The sequence below is a fragment of the Dysidea avara genome, chromosome 4, assembly GCF_963678975.1.
Source record: "Dysidea avara chromosome 4, odDysAvar1.4, whole genome shotgun sequence".
In the NCBI taxonomy this organism is placed as follows: Eukaryota; Metazoa; Porifera; class Demospongiae; order Dictyoceratida; family Dysideidae; genus Dysidea; species Dysidea avara.
Window position 1 is genome coordinate 32,095,823 of NC_089275.1, and position 21,313 is coordinate 32,117,135.

General features: G+C 36.4%; 1 protein-coding gene across 3 annotated transcripts in view; it reads left to right on the plus strand.

Moving 5' to 3' along the window:
- The window catches only part of LOC136254694 (uncharacterized), an 86,496-nt gene extending 71,990 nt beyond the window's left edge, over positions 1-14,506 (plus strand). For 2 of the 3 annotated variants that reach the window (XM_066047422.1, XM_066047423.1), the window contains exons 14-19: positions 6,270-6,347; positions 6,402-6,613; positions 6,770-6,879; positions 7,711-7,870; positions 11,178-11,314; positions 14,293-14,506. In XM_066047422.1, coding sequence (XP_065903494.1) covers positions 6,270-6,347; positions 6,402-6,613; positions 6,770-6,879; positions 7,711-7,870; positions 11,178-11,314; positions 14,293-14,383 — 788 coding nt within the window. In that variant the 3' untranslated portion in view covers positions 14,384-14,506. Of the gene's footprint in view, positions 1-6,269; positions 6,348-6,401; positions 6,614-6,769; positions 6,880-7,710; positions 7,871-11,177; positions 11,315-14,292 lie in introns of those variants that run through there. The other variant, XM_066047424.1, reaches the window with a different exon arrangement.
- Positions 14,507-21,313: the final 6,807 nt, after the last annotated feature.

Sequence of the window (21,313 nt, forward strand, 5' to 3'; positions counted from 1 at the left end):
CAATGTTTTAAGTGCACCAAAGTACTTACTTTACTAGTTGTGAATACCTAAAGTAGTGAATATGTTTACAGTACTTTTGACCAAATCAATTAAATGCCACACCCAATGCTGTACATGAGTCACATTGCACCAGGTGTCTACAAAACAACAATATAAAGACTTAAATGCAAGCTCACTTAAGTGCACTGGTCTTGTGTACTAGGTATGTATACATCATGAGGTTTATGCTTTCCTGCTAAAAAAAATATCAACACAAATAATTTTCCTATTATGGCAAACATAATCAAACCGAATGCACCTTCAGGTCAGACTAACTCAAAGTCATTGCTTTCAGTAATTTTGTTATTAAAGCAAAATTTCTACTAATTAAATATTATCTACATAAAATACCTTAGCTTTGACTATAGTTAATGCTAACCACTTGATTTCTCTACTGTTCAGCATCACGTATGCTCGAGATATGCATTTTGTCTACCGCAGCAAATAAAATGAATGCATCATGAACTTTGTCCTCCTTTGCATTCGATTCCTTTCTCTACTACTGCATAGGCGTTGATTTTTAAATCACTGGCGTTGATACATCAGTGATTTCTTCTGTTGACTATCACATTAATTTGATAATGGTAATTGTTCATCCTTTTTATATAGTAACTCGATTGATTGCAATGGTAATTCGTGCACTATTCTTTGATCGTAATGCTATGGAGCATAACTGAACTGAAATGACATGGTGCTTTTCAGTAATCAATGTCAGGGCATATAAACATTAAGTTTATCTTGATTATCCAGACACACGCTAGTGTGTGTCATGCGGCCGAGAAAGTCAGCATGCCACACCTTGAGTATATTTACAAGAAGAAACAAAACACGATTTTCGTGCATACATAGTTCCATGTTCCCTTCTTGGATTGGAATAATTTTTATACTGCAAATTCGATCTCTACCTCAGTACACCCCACATACCAAATTTGAACAAGATTGCCTAATGCAATTGTGAAATATAAGCCTTCAAAAGTTGGCTTAATTTCTCCATTAATTTTTTCCTTCATTTTGGGAGGCTCGAGGAGCTTAGATTCTTCTTTTCACACACTTTACAAAAACTATTATAAAATGGAAATAAGTAGTTCAATTTTCTCGGTACATTATAAGCACATATTGTGGCACAGTCATGTACCAAGTTTGGTGCAAATCTGACGTATAGTCATGGGGTTATGGACAATTATTTGCATGAAAAAGCCGACTTGTCATGCCTACAGGGTAAACCACTTATGGGAATGGCTTTAAAATCAGTATACATACAGGTCAACCATCATTGCACAAACCTTTTGTGGTTTAAAAGAAATTGCATTGACAGCTATAGAGTTACAAAAACCCAAACAACTGTAAATCCCAAGGTTGAAATACTCTAATAGAACAGTTACTGTAGGATAAAAGAGATGCATGAACAATGTCAAAAAAAAACAACAACTTATTAACATTTGAACCAGGATCCTCCATACTGAAAACCTAAATCCTTAACCACTGAGCCATTATTATCACAACTGATCACTTAAGTTCTACTTTATAGCTAATTAAAATGAAAATTCTAACTAAAAATCTACTCAATAGTAACAGTTCATAGTTTCATAGATCTATCAATGGAAATCTAGAACATTCTATGTGTATTCTGTTGAAAATCCTCAAAAAAAACAATGTGTGCTCTATTAGAGCATTACAAAAGTACTCAAAAATACAAAACTATTACAGCTTGTCTAGTATTCCTTATGATCATCATAAAGTGCTATGTTAATAAAACTTGTGACAACAAGCTGTAAATTGTAGTCTAGCATAAAAGGTGCAGGATTTGCTTTGTAAAAATTGAGCCACTGCAACTTATCACATTTTGCATAAACAATCAAGATACTCTAATAGAACAGTCACTGCAAAATGTTATTAAACAAATAGTGTACCTAGCTTGAAAGGAATGTACTCTGTTATAAACACTGTTGCAAATAAACAAGTTTAAGAAGAAATAGGAATTTTAAATTAAAGTAGGGACAGTGTATAGTGCTGCAATAAAAAGTACTGAAACAAGGTGGATTGGAGTAGTACGTAATGTCCAAATACTGTAAAACAATAAGAAGTGAATATCCCTACTGTGCTGCGTACTACTCCAATCCAGCTTGTTTCAGTACTTTTTATTGCAGCACTATACACTGTCCCTACTCTAATGTAAAATTCCTAATTTTTTCTTGTACTTGTTTGTGAAGTTGTTTTGCAGCTCATGACCACAAAATAGCCTGTTTTTCACAAAACCAATCACAATACTTTAAGAGTTAATCACAGCACTATTATAATAGATTATGACTCATACAATAACAACTGATCAGTGGGCGTGGCTCTACATAAGCGTGCAGAACATAATGGACATGGATTCATGCATACCTACAGACTGATGAATGGGCGTGGCTACCATATGTCTACAGACAATAATTTACCTAAGTGGGCGTGGCTCATTAAAGAAGTAGGGATACGCTATGACGTGTAGTGAAAAGTCCACATTTAATTTAGCACATGTCTACAGACAGTAATTTACGTAAGTGGGCATGGCTCACAAAAGAAGCAGGGCTACGCTATGATGTGTAGTAACATGTCCACATTTAGTTTAGCAAATGTGGTCAGACCTGAATAATCTGTAAAGCAGGACCTGGATGACCCGACTCGGTTTAACAGTGTTACTAAATAAACTATATATATTTATTGACTTACACATTGCTGTATAGTTTGCCGCGAGTTGCTCTCACTGATCGATATCAACAGTAAGTCATGTACACATGTGTTCAAAATAGTTTGGTGCACCTGGCGACCACGTGTATTCGAATAGTCTGATGCAATATACACTGGTAGATGGAAACCGTACTGTAGTCTATTAATACTTAGCAGTAGAACCTTGACTGATGGCCATGGTAAAGAAGGATAAAAGGTAAGACAATAGTGCAAGCATTGTATGTTTATCAATATACCAAAGGTTTTTTCTTAAGCAATCTAGAAACGTTTCTGCGAAAGAATTAGGGCTGTAGCCAGTTTTCCGCTACACTTGACTGAAGGCGTCAGGCAGGCAGGCAAGCAGGCAATAGAAAATTCCATTGATTAAAATTTTTTTTAAATTTTGTAGCAACTTGATGGAAACGTTTCGGGTTGATCTGAAGACACTTTTGGGCTTGGTTTTACCCAACCAATATTGTCATGTCATTGTGAGGAAAAATCGCGGCAGATTTTTGGGTTATATTATATCACAGATCGCCCCCATACCTTCGATGTCCCTACTATACAGTACAATACAGTACTATCGTACTGTATGATACAGGCACTACACTTGATATAACCACAAACAATCAAGCACAAAATTATATCAGTATTAATTGGCTTTAGTATCAGATTGTTAAGTATTTTTCTGTGTTGGTAAAGCACTAGTTTATCTTCATTGCATCTGCAGATAAGAAGACAAATGATTTGGGTAAAAACAAACCTCTAAGCCAGTTTATGGTTGGCTTTGGGTATATATTTTAAATACAAAAAAGGAGAGAAATCCACACAAAAAAATTGCAATTTTTTTCATCCAGGCTTTTTGAAGACCGCACGCACCTTTCTATACAGTCACAAATTATGTCACAAAAGTAAATGTGGGAATATGACATCATTTTGTAAATTACCGTGTGAGAATTTTAGGTCAAACCCATGCTGGGAGTTCAAGTTACAATTGGTTAAATTCAATGCAGGGCCAGAGGAAATAGTCTGGTTGGTCAGGCCTAAGCTGGACAAATAATCTGGAGCTGGACCAACTAGTTGACCAGCTCAAACTATAATACTTCCATGCTATCTATGGATGATCATATCTACATGCAGTTGTTGGAAATGCATGGTACTATGTGAGAATTTAGCTATTGTTTCTCAGCCTAACTAAAGTACACAGAACTACATGTACAGTATAGGCTTGAGTCCTAAATTTGCCTATTATGCTTTTTGGCATTTCCCAAATTTTCTGCCTATTATGCTTGTTTTTATGCTTTTCAGTAATGCATTATACTTTTATTTTGTGTGTTTTTTCTTTGTGCAGAGAAGTTCTGCATATGATAGAATGTGAATAGAAAAGTGTCACTTCAACTGCAACACACAAATAGTAGTATAGCTTGAAATTGGGATGTGCTCCAGAATTAGTAAACATATTAGAGCAAGGGGTCTGGGGGGGGGAGGGGCATATCTTTAGTCCCTCAGAAGCTATAGACCTTTATTATCTAGTATCTTTACAGTTTTATATGCAAATAATTATGTATAAAAATATTATGCATGGTTTCTGATTGATCTTGTGATTGTTGTAGCAATTGGTATTCAAAGGACAGCAACTGCTATGTACGCAGCACCATGTCAAGAACATAGCCTCCTGGGGATAAACACTTAAGTGGTTCTCATTCAATATGTTACATGCAATAACTGTTCTATTTGAGTGTTTAACTGTTCTACGTATTAGAGAATCTCAATGTGTTTGAAATATTTCCTGGTTTGATATTAATCTCAGTCTCACTGTAGACCTGCACAGATTTCGCTATTTTCAATGTCCAGACATTCACTATCTATACTGACTCAATACTAACTTTATTATCATCAGAGCTTCTACTGTTTTGTCTTTCAATTGAGCTTCCAATAATCATAATCATCATATCACATTTTATTCAAAATCAGACGATGAGAAACGTTATATATAATGCCAAATTCAATGACTGAAGCTCAGCTAAATTGCTTTGCCATGGCCTTGGTACTAGTTGGCACATGACTGCACGTGTCCTATAAAACTCAAACCCACAATGAAAAGCACTCATTTGAGTGTAAACTTGTAGTACAGTGGTCAGATTGTAGTGTATTTTTTCTACTCATTGTCAGAAATCATTTCACCATCCAAAACAGGTTACTATGTGATTGTTATAGCAGAAGCTATACTTCTGGTGGCGGAAATTTGCCCATTATGCTCTGAATTATGCTCCATTATGCCAGTATTATGCTTTATATGCTTTTCATCCCCTATTATGCCAAAAATTATGGCAGCATAATTAACGCAAGCCTAGTACAGTACTTACAAGTATCTTACAGCACAGTGTACCCAATGCAACTATCACTGGCAGCCATCTGGATGAAATTTTGAGTAGAATTTACTCCCTTCAACTACCCACTCATCCAGTCAAGATACTGAGCAAACTCTCTTACCCCACATCGCACCATTTTCAAATAGTGATATATCTCATGATTGTTCAAAGTGTATGCCACTCACTTGATTACAGACTATACTCTTCTAGTGCAGTATACTGCATTCAAATACCTTTGTAGCTACAAAACTCTTTTATTGTAGCAGTTTAGTCAATTTGGTGAACTAGTGAACTGCATACGGCACTGAGTAGCTATCCAGTGAACTGTATAGCTGCTACTAGCTATCTAATAAATAACAAACATAATAAATTAATCATAAGGGGCTATGACAGGCTCCCTGTGAAATTTTTAAAATCCTGGAGAAAGTTTCAAGGTATTGCTATAGTTTTTCTTGCTTTTAGCATCAATGTTAAGGCATTTTCAAGCCATTAAATTGCAAATATCCTGCAGCTGTGCCCCATATATGTCCGATCTACAATTACGTACCTACCCATGTATTTGGAAATTCTGAAAAACAACAAGGTTTTGGGCATATTAGCTAGCAGTGGATTGCATATCTGAGTTCTAATTTTTTCAAGATTTTGTGAGGGAGTATGCCCCCGGATCCCCCTAGAATGCTTGTGCTTCACACTTCACAGCACATACTGTGCAGCAACTCCTCTCTCTCTCTCTCTCTCTCTCTCTCTCTCTCTCTCTCTCTCTCTCTCTCTCTCTCTCTGTCTCTCTGTCTCTCTGTCTCTCTGTCTCTCTGTCTCTCTGTCTCTCTGTCTCTCTGTCTCTCTGTCTCTCTGTCTCTCTGTCTCTCTGTCTCTCTGTCTCTCTGTCTCTCTGTCTCTCTGTCTCTCTGTCTCTCTGTCTCTCTGTCTCTCTGTCTCTCTGTCTCTCTGTCTCTCTGTCTCTCTGTCTCTCTGTCTCTCCTTCTCTCTCTCTCTCTGGCAACACCATGCATAGTAGCATTTTCAACATCTACAATGGCCTGACCAACCAATTATATTTCCTTCCTCCAGCCCTAAGATGTGTGTGGAAACCTGCTTAGTTTAGTTTGTGTATAGATGTGTATTTCTATTGTCTTAATCTGCTTTTTGTTTCAGGAGAATTTGGTATAGTCTATAAAGGTCTTTACACACAGAATGGCAAGACAATCAGTGTGGCCATTAAATCACTAAAAGGTTAGTGAAAGGAATGACGGGTATGATATATTATGTTTTATTTGAAATACATAGATCTATCATCAAATCAGACTAAAGAATTTATTAAGGAATGTACTATAGCTCAGAATTTCAACCATACAAATGTACTGAGTCTTATTGGTGTTAGTGTTGTACCAAAAGAATCCATACTACTGATGGTGTTACCATTTATGTCTCATGGTGATGTAAAATCATTTTTGAAATCAAAACGAGGAGGCAAAATAGAAGTCAACGATTTTCCAGAAGTAAATAGAAGTTCTCTGTACTAAAGCTACATGTACAGTAAAATAGTGCATACTGCAATTTTGTTTGTTCATTTTATGCTTACATCAAGTTGGTTCTTAATGAGACATAGCAAGATATTTGCTGTATATAATGCTAGTGATTAATTTATTATATAGGGTCTTGGCCACAGTCAACTTGTGCAAATGTGTTTGGATATCGCAAAAGGAATGCAATATCTTTCATCACTACGCTTTGTACATCGAGATTTAGCTGCTCGGAACTGCATGTATGTTATAAGTACACATATGTGATCGGATTAGCAAAAAAGTACGTTTTCCACACATTGTACAGTACATGCCAGCAAACAAAATGATGTAACAGTTGACTCCTTATACCAAATAACTTGCTATTAGTATAAGAATGCAGCCAGATACTGTAACTGCACTTAGCACAAATTTCAGGCAATTGTATGTAAAAAAGGTTATGAAGCTTCAAAGTTTAAAAAATGGGTCAAATTTGTGTGTGAAAAGGTACCTTTTCCAAATCGGATCACATACTGCATGTATATAAGTAAATAATGTAATCTATGTAGCTTTAGAAAATGGAATTTGGAGAATGCTTTGATATTTGCAAAGTATAGACAATATGCAGGGTTTTAATAGACCTGCATACAAGTGTCTTGCTTGGTAAGACACCAAACCACAAACTTGGAAAAACAAACTGCACACTTCTACGTATTTTTTGCTCCTAACAGAATTCCAGTCCACATGGGCCATTGTCTATATACTAACACATGCAGTGCTAGGACTTTTCAGTGGATGAACACCTCTTAGGAATGATGTAATAATCACCTCAGCAATGCCTCAAAGAATATTACATTATTCCATTGGGTTTTTTATCCACTGAAAAAATTCTAACCCTACATGACTTACCTATACATATCACATGTTTGTATATGGAATCCTTCCACAATTGTAAAGAGTAAGAAATACCTAGAGTATTTTATGTATTTATCCTAAGAATAAGGTAAATCACTCTGTAGTAATAGGAAGGAATTAACTGTACTTAAAGAATGTAATGAATGTTTCTATTCTTTACTACAATGCATACTTTGCAGGTTAGATGATCAGATGGTAGCTAAAGTTGCAGACTTTGGGTTCTCTCGTGATGTGTACATATCAGATTACTACAAACTAGATCATCCTGCTCTTTTGCCAGTAAAGTGGCTTGCACCTGAAGCACTTTTTGACAGAACATTTAACATGAAAACAGATGTGGTATGTGAGTGTTTGGTGTATTCCATAAAAGGTCATTACTTTTTTAAAAGTAATATATTACTTATTATTACTCATGCAGCAAAAGTAATGCGTTACAGTTACATACTTTAAAAACATCAAGTTATATTATATGCCTTTCTATTGTCTAGCCACACATACATGCTGACTGATACACGTACAATACGTACTCCAAGTTTTGGTATATAAAATATGTAGGTCTTTCATATGTACATACATACTATATACAAAGAGAGTACAGAGCATAGTGTTCTAATGAAGATCTATACGAATGAATGAATGTGACTGGATTTGTGGCTTCCACACACACAAAATCAAACTCACTTTTGTACCAGAAATGGATTGCTGCAAGGCCTATCTATCTTTTCTTCAGAACTGGTGAAACATTCTTTGCTACTGGCCAATAGACATTACTGTGAACACAAAAACACAATGCAATACTTAAGTTGAAGGAGGGCATTTTGCAAGGAGTCTGGAGACTCTAATATTACAATCAGTGCAAAAGAATGTAGTTTTAACAAGTATGTAGCTGTTGCTTCAGAAAATTAATTTTGAGCTTTTTTGTAACAAGAATGCAAATTTAACTGATATGCTAACAAGTTCATTCCCAAAGTAGGGATCTTGCCACAGAGATATGTGTTGTAGTACTATCATTTGTGACCAGAACCGAACCAAATCGCACATCAGGCAAAATCAAACTAACACCACCAGTGGATAGCTACACTATCGTACTACAAGTTTTGACCCTCAGCACTACTCAAACTACACGAGGCTGGTTTTAATAGACGTCTTTCCTGGGTGGTGTGGAGTGCCCAAATGGCGGTTTCAGGCCTTGTGAAGGACCTGGCTTGGCAAGAATCAGTGGTTTACTGGTGGACAGCCTTATAATGTTGGCCAGACGTGTTCTCTGTAGATTTTGCTACATATCAGCCACTAAGGAGCCAGCACAGCCCTGTAATCTCGTGTCTGGACTCCAATCGTGGTCTGCCTCCATTTTGAGGCCTATCTTTTGCCCTCCCCGCCACCCCCCAGCCTCCACCCTTTTGTGAGCACTCGTGATACTACTTCGCTCGTCCAACTGCTCAGATTTTCTATCTTATTTGCCGGGAAACTGTACAAGCAGCTACAGGTACTGGAAGTGGCTTGAAAGGTAACAGATTGATGCATCTTTTGTGTAAATTTCATACGCGTGCTTGCTATCCTTGGAGAGTTATGCTGGCTTCAATTCTTTACAACCGTTTATCTCGAAACTTCTAATGTGCGATTTGGATCATTTTTCCAAAATCCAGTCACATTTATCCCTTGTCTTACTACTGTAGTTAGATACCTACTTCAATTTTAAATGACAAAAGCCAACACACCACACCGTGAGTATATTGACAGGAAGAAATATGTGCATAGCTCCATGGCCCCTTCTAAAGCACACCATGTTAGCAGCTGTCTACCAGGTAGGGCAAATCACACTTTGATTAAATTCACATTAGTCATTTGCAAGATATGGGCATTCAAAGTTTCAATTTAATTTCTTCATCTTTTCTTCTTCTTAAGTCGTAGGGGGGCTACGGGGAGCTTCAGATTTTTTTTGTACACTTTGCAAAAATTGCTGTAAAACACAAACATGTAACTAGATTGCCTCGATCTTTGAGAAACATGAAGAGCGTTAATTCACATACCAAGTTTGCTGTGAATCTGACGAACATCCAAGGAGTTATGAGCATTTATTCAGGTAAAAAAAAGAGCAAACTTCTGTCACGGCTACAGGGTAAACCGAGTATGATAATAACTTGACAATTGATGCTTGTATGTAGGCCGATCATCATAGTGGTGTCTTTTGATGGTTTGAAAAGTAATAGAGTTACAGTTACGAAGTTATAAATCTAAAACCAAACAAGTGTAAAATCTGCTCTAATAGAACAGTCACTGCAGGGTAAACGATGCACAAAAAAATTAATGTCAAAAAACTTACCAGAGTTCAAACCAGAGACCTCCATACGTACCTAACACCTACGTACATCCTTAACCATTGAACTGCTTCTATCGTGGCTGACCACCTTACTTAATTTCTGTTTTATAATAGTTTAAATCTGTTTGTAAAGAAATGTTTATAATTTCATAAATCTACCAATAGAAGTACTACATTCTATGTATGTTCTATTAGAAATCCTCAAAACAATGTGCACTCTATTAAAGTATCACAATAATATCACCAAATATACGATACATTTATAAGCCTGTCTTCAGTAATCATTATTGTGTCTGTATAGAGAAGAAATGTGAGTAAAAACAAAAGCCATAAGCTGGTTTTGGGACCTTATAAAGTACAAAAAGAAGTGAAATCCACACAAAACAGCCAAGATATTAAAACAAATGGTGCAGCCATAAAAAGCCTGGGTGAAAAAAGGTGAAGGTGGAGACCCTGCAACAGTGTTAATGCTAATAGTGGTGTGCATTGTTAAAATTTATTACCATTAATAGTATTCCAGCCATTTATTAGCCACAACCTTTGATTTCACAACTTTTTTCACCCAGGCTTTTTAAGGCAGTACTGTTTTTCACAGCTTGTCTGTTTTTGTGTGGATTAATACACCTGTATTACAGTATGCAAAGAACATAGTGTTCAACGAATTCATACAAGATGTATGCTATCACTTCACCAATTAAATGTGACAAGATTTGCAAAATGGTACCTTTTCATACACAAAATTTTACCCATTTTTTGAAGTTTGAAGCTTCATAACTTTTTTATCATGACATAAAATTGCCTGAAATTTCCACGAGTGCAGCTAAATTATCTAGCTGCGTTTTGAAACTAAGAGCAAGTTAATCAGTATAAGGAGTCAAGTGTTATTTTATTTGTTGACATGTATAATGTGTGGAAAAGGTACCTTTTCCAAAATCTGGTCACAAATGTTAAAGCCTTTCTATCACTACTTACCCTCAAAGTATCATTGTTTTAGTAAGTTTCATTGTACTGTAGAAAATGCTTTGTCTACATACAATATAATTTAATTTGAGTATGTTCTACAAGGAACTTTGTATAAGTACATACTGCAAGAGAATTTATTGAAACTTAATGAATTATCATTAAGTTACAGTCCTCCAAAGCTTTTCATAATAATTTGAAATACATTTACAAACCATTGCTTTCCAACTACATGTACACATACTTTCATCAGTTGTGCTACCAATATTGCCCATGTTGACCAGAAAAAAGAATTATTCTCTTGTGGAGTGAACCTGGTGATTTAGTGACTATATACAACATGTGTATGTGTATTTATCCATATAGTGGTCATTTGGAGTAACTTGCTGGGAAGTGTTCACTTTTGGACTACAACCATATCCTTCAGTAGGTCCATTTGAAATGGGAAGCTTTCTTAAGAGTGGTAAAATTTTGGAGAAGCCACGTCTTACCTCTGATAAAATGTAGGTTGTCAATACATACTGTATATGCTTTACATTAGTAAGTGTGTAAGTATATACTCCTTGCTACATGTAAGATATAAATTAAATTTCAAAGAGATTAAGCAAAACAATAACTCCACCATTTTTCTAACTTTAGAATATATTATGTGAACACATATGAATAGTAATTATAATGACTATTTACTTTGTCAATGGAAAAAAAATTATTTTAAAAGGTATAAGGTGTTATCATAATGGCAACATTATTGTAGTGTTTGATGTTTTTGATCCTACTCAAATGTGTAAATTTTGGGATGCAGTATTGCATACAATAGTATGGAGTGGAAACATACTGTACACTGTACATAGATGTATAGGTAGGTAAAACCGGAATGGGTTCACGCAAGTTGATCATTTATATCATACAAAAAGGGAAAAGTGGAGTTCTAGAGAGTGGACACAACCTAAGAAAGGTCATCACATCCATAATTCTGTTAAATAATACTTTTTGGCAACTTTGCTGGATATTTCCACCCAAAGGATTGAGACACAGTATTTGAGCTACCAAATAAAATGTAACAGTAGACAAAGGTGGTGAGTTCCAAAGTTAAAACAAAAAAAATCCTAAAGTGTCCAGAAACTTGTGTAGCATAGGAATGGCAATGTCTACTTTAATACAGTCGCCATTCTAATTGAGCATCATTTTATTAGCTTCTAATCACTGCGATCTTTAGACCACAAGTAACTAGTGATACAAAAAATGGGTAGTACAATAGTACTGCATATTAGGGTTGTGGTTTTTCTGGACAGTATCATCCTAAATCCAGATTCACAATACCTTCATGGCATCTTGGTTAGGTACAACCAAGCCCAAAAGTGCCTTCAGTATGACTATTAATTCAGTGGACTTTTCTACTGACTGACTGCCTGACTGATGCCTTCAGACAAGTGTAATTTGACAAGGGCTAAAGCTATGGGATTGCACCATTTGATGTCCTGAGAAGTGCCGCATGACATACCACCAAACATTCAATGCATCCTTCATGGGCTTACCTGTATCCTCCTTTGTAGGCCTGCATCAAATATTCCAGCATAATAAAAAGCATAATAGGCTGGAGTGCTATGCCAGCATAATGCTAGCATATTAGGTGGATATTTTAAACCATGGAGCTTAATTCCATGAAAATAGATTGATACTCCCTAATAAAGCAGTCAGTGGAAACTGCAATAGAACATTCAAATGTATTGTAAATAGCTCCTTAGATCGATACTCTCTAATAGAACATTCACTTTGTAGTGGAATACTCTAATAGAGTATTCACTGATTAAAATATTCCAAGGTAGTTGTAAGAAAAGTTGTTAACCTAGGAGCATAATGCAAGCATAATGAGAGCATGAAGAGCATAATAGGTGAAAATTTTGGGAAATTCCTGAAAGTATTTTGGGAAAATGTTTGAGCATATTTAACTCAGGCCTACTCCTTTGTGTTTCATTTGTCTTTGCTGACAGCGCAAGGTGTCGATCCATGATAGCACCATGGGATGGCTTCCCTATGTTTGTACTTTCTTCTTTTGCAGTACGTATGTGTGGGTTCACCAGACATAATAATGCTACATAAAAGTAAACAAACTGTTCAGTACAAGAGATCAAAGAAATAAAAAGTAGTGAGACAAGAGAGGTCACCTATACCTGAAGATATACTAGTGGACAGTTAATCCCTAACTAATCACGGGTATAGACTGAAACAGGGATTAAATGTCCACTAGTTTATCTTCAGGTGTAGGTGGTCTCCCAGAGGAGGTTGGACACACTTTAAGTGCCACTAAAATAAATTATATATAGTCTATTTTATGAGTGTATAGTCTTGATAATAAACAGTGAGACACCGTCATTTCTGTTTATGAATACGTACATGATCAGTATAATAAAGTTATACGAGCATAAACGCGGTTTGGTATTTTCACCACCATATGTATGTTTATTTTGTATTGCAACACTTCCATAACAATATGTATATATGTAGCTAATGTGTAAATGGAGTATGAAACACTTCCATAACAACAATTGAGGTCACCTATACCTGAAGATATACTAGTGGACAGTTAATCCCTAACTAATCACGGGTATAGACTGAAACAGGGATTAAATGTCCACTAGTTTATCTTCAGGTGTAGGTGGTCTCCCAGAGGAGGTTGGACACACTTTAAGTGCCACTAAAATAAATTATATATAGTCTATTTTATGAGTGTATAGTCTTGATAATAAACAGTGAGACATCGTCATTTCTGTTTATGAATACGTACATGATCAGTATGATAAAGTTATACGAGCATAAACGTGGTTTGGTATTTTCACCACCATATGTATGTTTATTTTGTATTGCAACTATTGAGGGTCACATGAAATATGTGCAATTAAAGGCAATAATTTTAGGTAGCACTTAATGTATGTCCAACATAACCTCCTTTGTCCACTATACTTTTAATTTCTTTGATCCCTGATCAAACTTTGTACTTGTTCGAGAATGTGTATTAGTTATCATAACAAAACTGCTGTTCACGACAGCTGGTTGCTGTTGTTGGTTTTCATCAGAGTACAACTTGATTGTCTTGATGCATGGGTGGATTCAGCAAAACTGCAAGAAGTACTGTATCGTGATGCAAAATCCAACACATTTATTGATATTATGACTCAGAGTTTCGTTAGCCTTTTTCTACTCCCTAAAACTATACTTGAGTCTCCTTGCATGCTATGAAATTGTTGAACTATGTGATCTAGTCTGGTTTTACCTGCCTAGTGGGTCCTAGTCTTGTTCCAGATCCTGGCTATACTTTCCAAGATAAGATTGAATGATTTTCTGCTTAAAATGCAGTTTAAAACAGATGATATTTGAAAACAAATGTTGTAATCCACCTTCATAAAATGGTTTTGCAGGTTGATGATTGTATAGTTTAATGGAAGGTGAAACTGTACATATATTTTTTATTATCTGCAAATAGGTATGACATCATGACATCATGTTGGAAGTTTTCACCAGAAGAAAGACCAGATTTTTCTCTTCTTGTGCAGGAGATATCCCAACTGCAGTGATGAACAAGTTGTGACTTTGAATAAGTATTATCAACATACAGTACTATACATAGTGCATACACTAACATCTGTTTATAATATGATCTCCAGTGTGCATATAGTAATTTTTATTTGGATTTCAGACATTATTGGTTCCCGCTTTAGAATCTTATATAAAGATCCAAATATGTATATATGTAGCTAATGTGTAACTGGAGTATGAAACACTTCCATAACAACAATTGAAACCCATCTCAGCTGTTGTACATTACACAGTAGGTATATTCTTTAGCTAAATATTATTAAACCATCTCTTGAGGCAGCAATGAGGCTGCAATCAAACTTGATGTTTACAATTCATTTTGAGTTGAAATGCTTCTGTTGACTGTATATATATACAGTAGTAGTTCTTAAAGATGTTAAGCTTATTTAGCAAGACTACAGTACATATTAGATTTCCTGGAAGGCTCTGTCCCCCAAGACTCCTTGTTTATTTAAATTCCGTACAATTGCAGGATGACGAAGACAAATAATTGTAACTACTATTTCCCCAAGTGTGTCCCAGTGTAATGATATTGACCCTGTAGCACAAGGGCTTTATTGTGAATATTGGTGTGATTAAGGTGGGTAAATATATACATCTCGGACAAATGTGACTATACAAGGGTTCGCACAGCATGAGTTGTGTAACGAGGCTATAGTAACAACAATATAGTTATACACTTGCTATATTGTAACTAGTGCGAAAACAAGGTATACATTCAATCAATTCTCTCAAGTATTCAGTGAAAAGCTCTCACTCTGACAAAATACTGTATAATAGATCTATCATACAACTTACTGCAGACTGCCAAATGGTTGTAAAATACTATACAGTGTATGTCCCACTACTAGGGATCAGGCTGTAAGGAAATACCTACTATATAAGTATATATATATGTGTGTGTGACTGGATTTGCAAAAAGGGGTCTTCCACACACATCTATGGCCAGTTTACCAACTTTGACGATTAATAACTTCAGATAGGCAAAAGCTATTGACTTGAAATTTGGTCGGTTGCACTATATATATACATACACACACATATATATATGTGACCGGATTTGCAAAAGGGGTCTTCCATACACATCCAATTCTATGAACTTGGTAGACCATAATTTAGTGTTCAGCTAACATATAAACCTGACGTTTTCTCCATCCATTAAGCTAAAACTAGATTATTTTAAATAATCAAGCATTTTACAAGTAAAAGCTTGATGAAATGTTTCAATATTAATTTGTGTTGCTAAATACAATAAAAGTGGAAGAATTAATTTTGATGAATCAAAATTTTATGCCATTAAATTTTAACTTTTCAGTAGCTAGCTAATTACTACAGGATGTCAGCTGCAGCCTGCAGAATCATGATAGAAGATAAACTCAGATGTTGAATGCAGACCAACTCTAGGAATACTAGGATTGTTGGGTAATATGTTTGCAGAGCAAAGATGTTAGTTATCTGGTGCCTTATATCAATGCATTGTGGCTTTTCCCAGTAAAGGAATAAGTGACAGTGATGAGTTCCATTGACCACTAAATAAATTTGTGCCATATAAAGGACATGTACATGCAGCGACTACAGCCAATTGTCGATATAGAAATTTGTAGAACCGTATGCATGCATAGGCATCATTGACATACTTTTAACTCCTACTGTAGATAATTTATGTAAATGTGACCCGGTCTGCGAAAAGGGCTCTTATAGCCTTTTCAATTATCCATGTTTGGCTAACCGTAACTCCTAATCTACTAATGCTATCACCATGTAAGTACACCCACAGCTACTGCCAGGTTAGGGTTGTTGAGTGACCAAATTGTAGGCTTGTACCATATTCACCAGTCAAATTATGGGTTACCATATATATGCAATTGGAAAGGCTATAAGAGCCCTTTTCACAGACCGGGTCACAAATGGTAATTTGTGACACTTGCAATTGAAAGATTCTTTTTGCAAACTGCATGCACTGTGACTGTTCTATTAGAGTATTTGACAGCATGTTCTTTTAGAATCTTTCAATTCTGGATGAAATATATAGTTTCTAAGATGGAACAGCTGGAGAGATGTTGAACATCTCTCCTTTCCCTTTTTCCTAAGTTCAGGCAAAACTGATTCATGGTTTATCATCTCAAAGGTGACAATATACGGTATCATGGTACTGCATTACATACCTTAATGCTCATTTCAGTCTCATCATATAACCTAAACTTTGGCTAAGAGAGTTCCTCAAAAGCAATTTCAAGCAAGCAAACAAAAAGAGGCTAGTTGTGGCCAAAAAGCTATAGTTGTAAATGACTTTTGCAATTGGCTAGTTGTAAAATTAATGATGATTTGCTAGTTGTAGACGTCAGAGCACAGAAAAGTATATTAAAGTTACAAATATGTGTTATGCATCTTGCCTCTCTTTTAGTTTACTACAAGGATTTGACTAAAAGTACCTCAAGACTAGTCATTTTCAAAAACTTTACATTTTGTGTTCCACTTTTGATTAAAATTGTCTTACATCTAACCTATAGTTAGCTATGGCTTTAATTTTCTTTTTTACTGCCCACTTTTAAAATAGATTGCCTTAAAATCTAATATATAAAACAACAGTTTATTCTAAAAAATTGGCTTGCACGTAACCATAGTGCATACGTACATAGTTCAGTAGTTCTTGTTTTTAAATTTATTTAGTCACTTCAGCTTGCTATTTCCTTAGTCCCTTCAGCTTGCTATTTCCATAAATTACTTCCAGGTTGCAGTTATTCATCTCAAATTGCCTCCAGATTAAATTTTGCCACAGCTGTACTTCAAAATTATCCTGGGGGAGTATATATGCCCCCAGACTCCCTATAGAGTTAGAAATCATTAAATTTTTAGTCTTGCAGTATGCAACACAAGCCCTCTTCTCACTTTAACTATTTCACAACACAGAACTCAAAATACGTTAGTCATACACAAAAGCAAATAATTTGTTAGCTTGGACCATGCGTAACACGTCACACCCCCTCCCATCTCATTTAGGGCTATATAGTTGTAAAAAATAGTTTTTTTAATTAGTCACTGACAAGAGAGAGAAACCATTATTATGAGTATAGTAATATAATACAGACCTGTAAGTGAGCTCTCAGTAGACTAATTACCTGCTCAAGATCTACCTCACCACTTGAGTTGTTACACTGACAATGAAATACATGAATTGTACTAGTCAACATCTATTTCTTAGAGTCTAATTATTTCATTGATCCATGTCATTCTCTAACCATTAGGCAAATGTAATGAATCTGCAAAATCTGCTGTTTATCTGGGTCTAGTTCAATCAAAATTAGAGTATAGACATCCTCAGTTTGGGACTCTCACCAATCAAACATCATAGAGTGCAGAAAATTGCTGCTAGCTGCGTATATAGATGGGTTAAATCTAAAGAGAGTAGTGTAATAATGCTTTCTAAGTTGAAATAGGCACAATTATCTTCTCGCAGACAGATTTCAAGGCTTACCCATACAATCATGTACAAAGGTCTACACAATTTAGTTAGTTGAAACATTTTTTATGCATATTAACTAACACCACCACCACTTCAGCATTTTCAGGAATTTCCCAAAATTTTCACCTATTGTACAATTTGTGCTCATTAGTGTTCCCATTATGCTTGCATTATGCTCCTAGGTTAGCAACATTTTTTAAAATTATCTTGCAACATTTTAATCGGTGAATGCTCTATTAGAGTATTTCAATACAAAGTGACTGTTCTATTAGACAGTATCGATCTACGGACAATGCATTTGAGTGCTCTCAGTTTGCAGTTCCCCTGACTGCTCTATTAGGGAATTTGAAATATCCATCCATTAAATATGCTAGCATTACGCTGGTATAGCTATTATGCTTTTCATTATGCTGGCATATTTGATGCAAACCCCTATTCAACATTCAGTTTTCAGTGCAGTTTAGTGATTCAACTCATTTCCAACATTCACAACATTCAATACATCACTACAGCTACGTACCTCCCCCCCCCCCCCCAAAAAAAAAAAACAACAACAGAAAGCTGTGTGGAACTTAGCTATTACCCGGCACTATTACCACTAGTACTACGCAGGGGCGGAGGAAGTAGTCGATATGAGGGGGGGCTGGGCTGACCCAGACTTATCTCTGGTTTGGTAAGGTGAGACCAAAAAAAAAGGTCACAACCAACTGACAATAGCTTTCCACCTCACCAGCTATGCATTTATAGCTGATCAACTACATAAAAATGCCTTACATAGCTCGCTACACACTCACTGCTTTATTAGAGCGACTGCTCTATTACAGTATTTCGATCTTTATCACGGTTTTCAGCCCCTGCACTCCAAGAAGGATAATTCCGGTGTAATATCATTCTGAGGGGGGGGGGCTTTAGCCCCCTAGCCCCCCCCCCCCCCCCCCCCCCTCATTTCCGCCGCCTATGGTACTACGAGTCCAGTCACCACAATCGAGGTCACCCGCATGCACACTAGCTAAACTGGGCGAGCTAAACTGCAGCTGCTTAATTTCTGATCATTTGTGTACTTATTAAAGTAGTTAAATGCATTAATTTTAATTTACATTTTCAATAATTGATAGGCAAATCAGCCAAGCTGGCTGTCTGTACAAATAGCGTGTAGTGGCCTTATAAGCACGTGATGGACAGGTGTACGTAAAGTGAGCCGGAACGCCGATTATTCAAGTGACTTGATTAAGAAGGTCATTTCGTGAGTGCGAATGTGTCTAGCAACTTGTGTCACTGTTTAGTATAGTAGAACATGTAATTGGTATTATGGTCAGTGATGCCAGTTTGTTCCTTATCGTGTAGTGAATAGCGTGAATGCGACGAGGAATGCGAATTTTGCATTTCATTAAAATTGCCGCTGTGTAGTTAGCTATAACGCCGCCGGGAGCTTTATTCGTAGCCATGTTATTTTCCCAACCATATGAAATAGTCCACTCTAGCTGGTGAAACTACTGTGTGCATGTTGATGACTACATCATGCCGAGGGATCCGACACATGCTGAAATCACGTACACCCACGGCTGAAATCAACTGAAATCACTGCATGAAATCAGAAATCATTGAACGAAATCAGAAATCACCGAACGAAATCAGAAATCACTGAAATCACACAATGGTCTTGAAATCACGGTGAAATCTCGACATGTCACCGAAATCTAACGTGAAATCTTCATGAAAATAAAGTTCAGAGTTATTCAAGCATGGTTTTGCTACAGTAGCTGTCGCAATAGGCATCCAAACTACTTACTCTCGTTTTATCTGACGTAGCTACTCATGCAGTTCGATACTATACTGATAGCTTGCTAATCAGTTTTGTTTTGTTGTTACGCTATGAGGTGATCTCCAGCTCATGAACGAGTGTTTCCGAGATTCAGCTCGCAATTCAGTCTTTGTGTGCAGGGCTAGCTACTGCACCTGTTGCATGCATCCTGACTACATGAATTACTACTATCTCAGCTATACTATACCATGCAGGTGTGGCTGTCACCTTTACCCTTATAATATAATATATAATTATCATGCCCGGTTGTTACTATCTAATTCAGCCCATGCATACATGGGTGGGTGTTATTATTATTAACACTTTACAGTGACTAGCACTGAAGGTTCTGACAGCAACTTGTTAGCTACTATTATACTGGAAGTATACTGAGCTACAATATTTTTTCCCTTAGCTTTCATACAACCTGGACTCATGTGATTTAGTTACTTTGAGAAATTCATAGCTAGCTCTGTATATGTAGCTACTGAACTGGCTACTCCATTTAATCTCGCCTCATTGTTCATGTGTACATACTATGTGTGTGCATGTTGCTCCATTCTACCCAGCTGTTAAATGGGGACCTGGTGTCAACTGGAGAAGCGGCCCACCCAGCTGTATAACAGAGATCAGTTACACACAAATCAACCTGTAGAGAGTTCAGCTAAAACAAATCAACCTGCAGAGAGATCAGCTACAAACATATCACCTTATAGACAGTTCAGCTACAAACAAATTACCCTGTAGAGAGATCGACTACAAACAAATCAACTTACAGAGAGATCAGCTACACACAAATCAACTTGTAGAGAGATCAGCTAGAAACAAATCACCCTGTAGAGAGATCAGCTACAAACAAATCAGCTTGTAGAGAGATCAGTTACACACAAATCAACTTGTAGAGAGATAAGCTAGAAACAGATCACCCTGAAGAGAGGTCAGCTACAAAAAATCACCCTGTAGAGAGATCAGCTAGAAACAAATCACCCTGTAGAGAGTTCAGCTACAAACAAATGAATGTGCAGAGAGATCAACTACAAACAAATCACCCTGTAGAGAGATAATCTAGGAACTAGACACAATGTAAGGAGTTCAGCTACAAGCAATACACCCTGTTGAGATTTCAGCTACAAACAAATCAACCTGTAGAGCGATCAGCTAGAAACAAATCACCCTGAAGAGAGGTCAGCTACAAAAAATCACCTTGTAGAGAGATCAGCTAGAAACAAATCACCCTGTAGAGACTTCAGCTAGAAACAAATCAACCTGCAGAGAGATCAGCTACAAACAAATCACCCTGTAGAGAGTTCAGCTAAAACAAATCAACCTGCAGAGAGATCAGCTACAAACAAATCACCTTATAGACAGTTCAGCTACAAACAGATTACCCTGTAGAGAGATCGACTACAAACAAATCAACTTGCAGAGAGATCAGCTACAAAACATCACCCTGTAGAGAGATCAGCTAGAAACAAACCACCCTGTAGAGACTTCAGCTACAAACAAATCAACCTGCAGAGAGATCAGCTACAAACAAATCACCCTGTAGAGAGATCAGCTAGAAACTAGACACAATGTAAGGAGTTCAGCTACAAGCAAATCACCCTTTAGAAGAGTTCAGCTACAAACAAATCAACCTGCAGA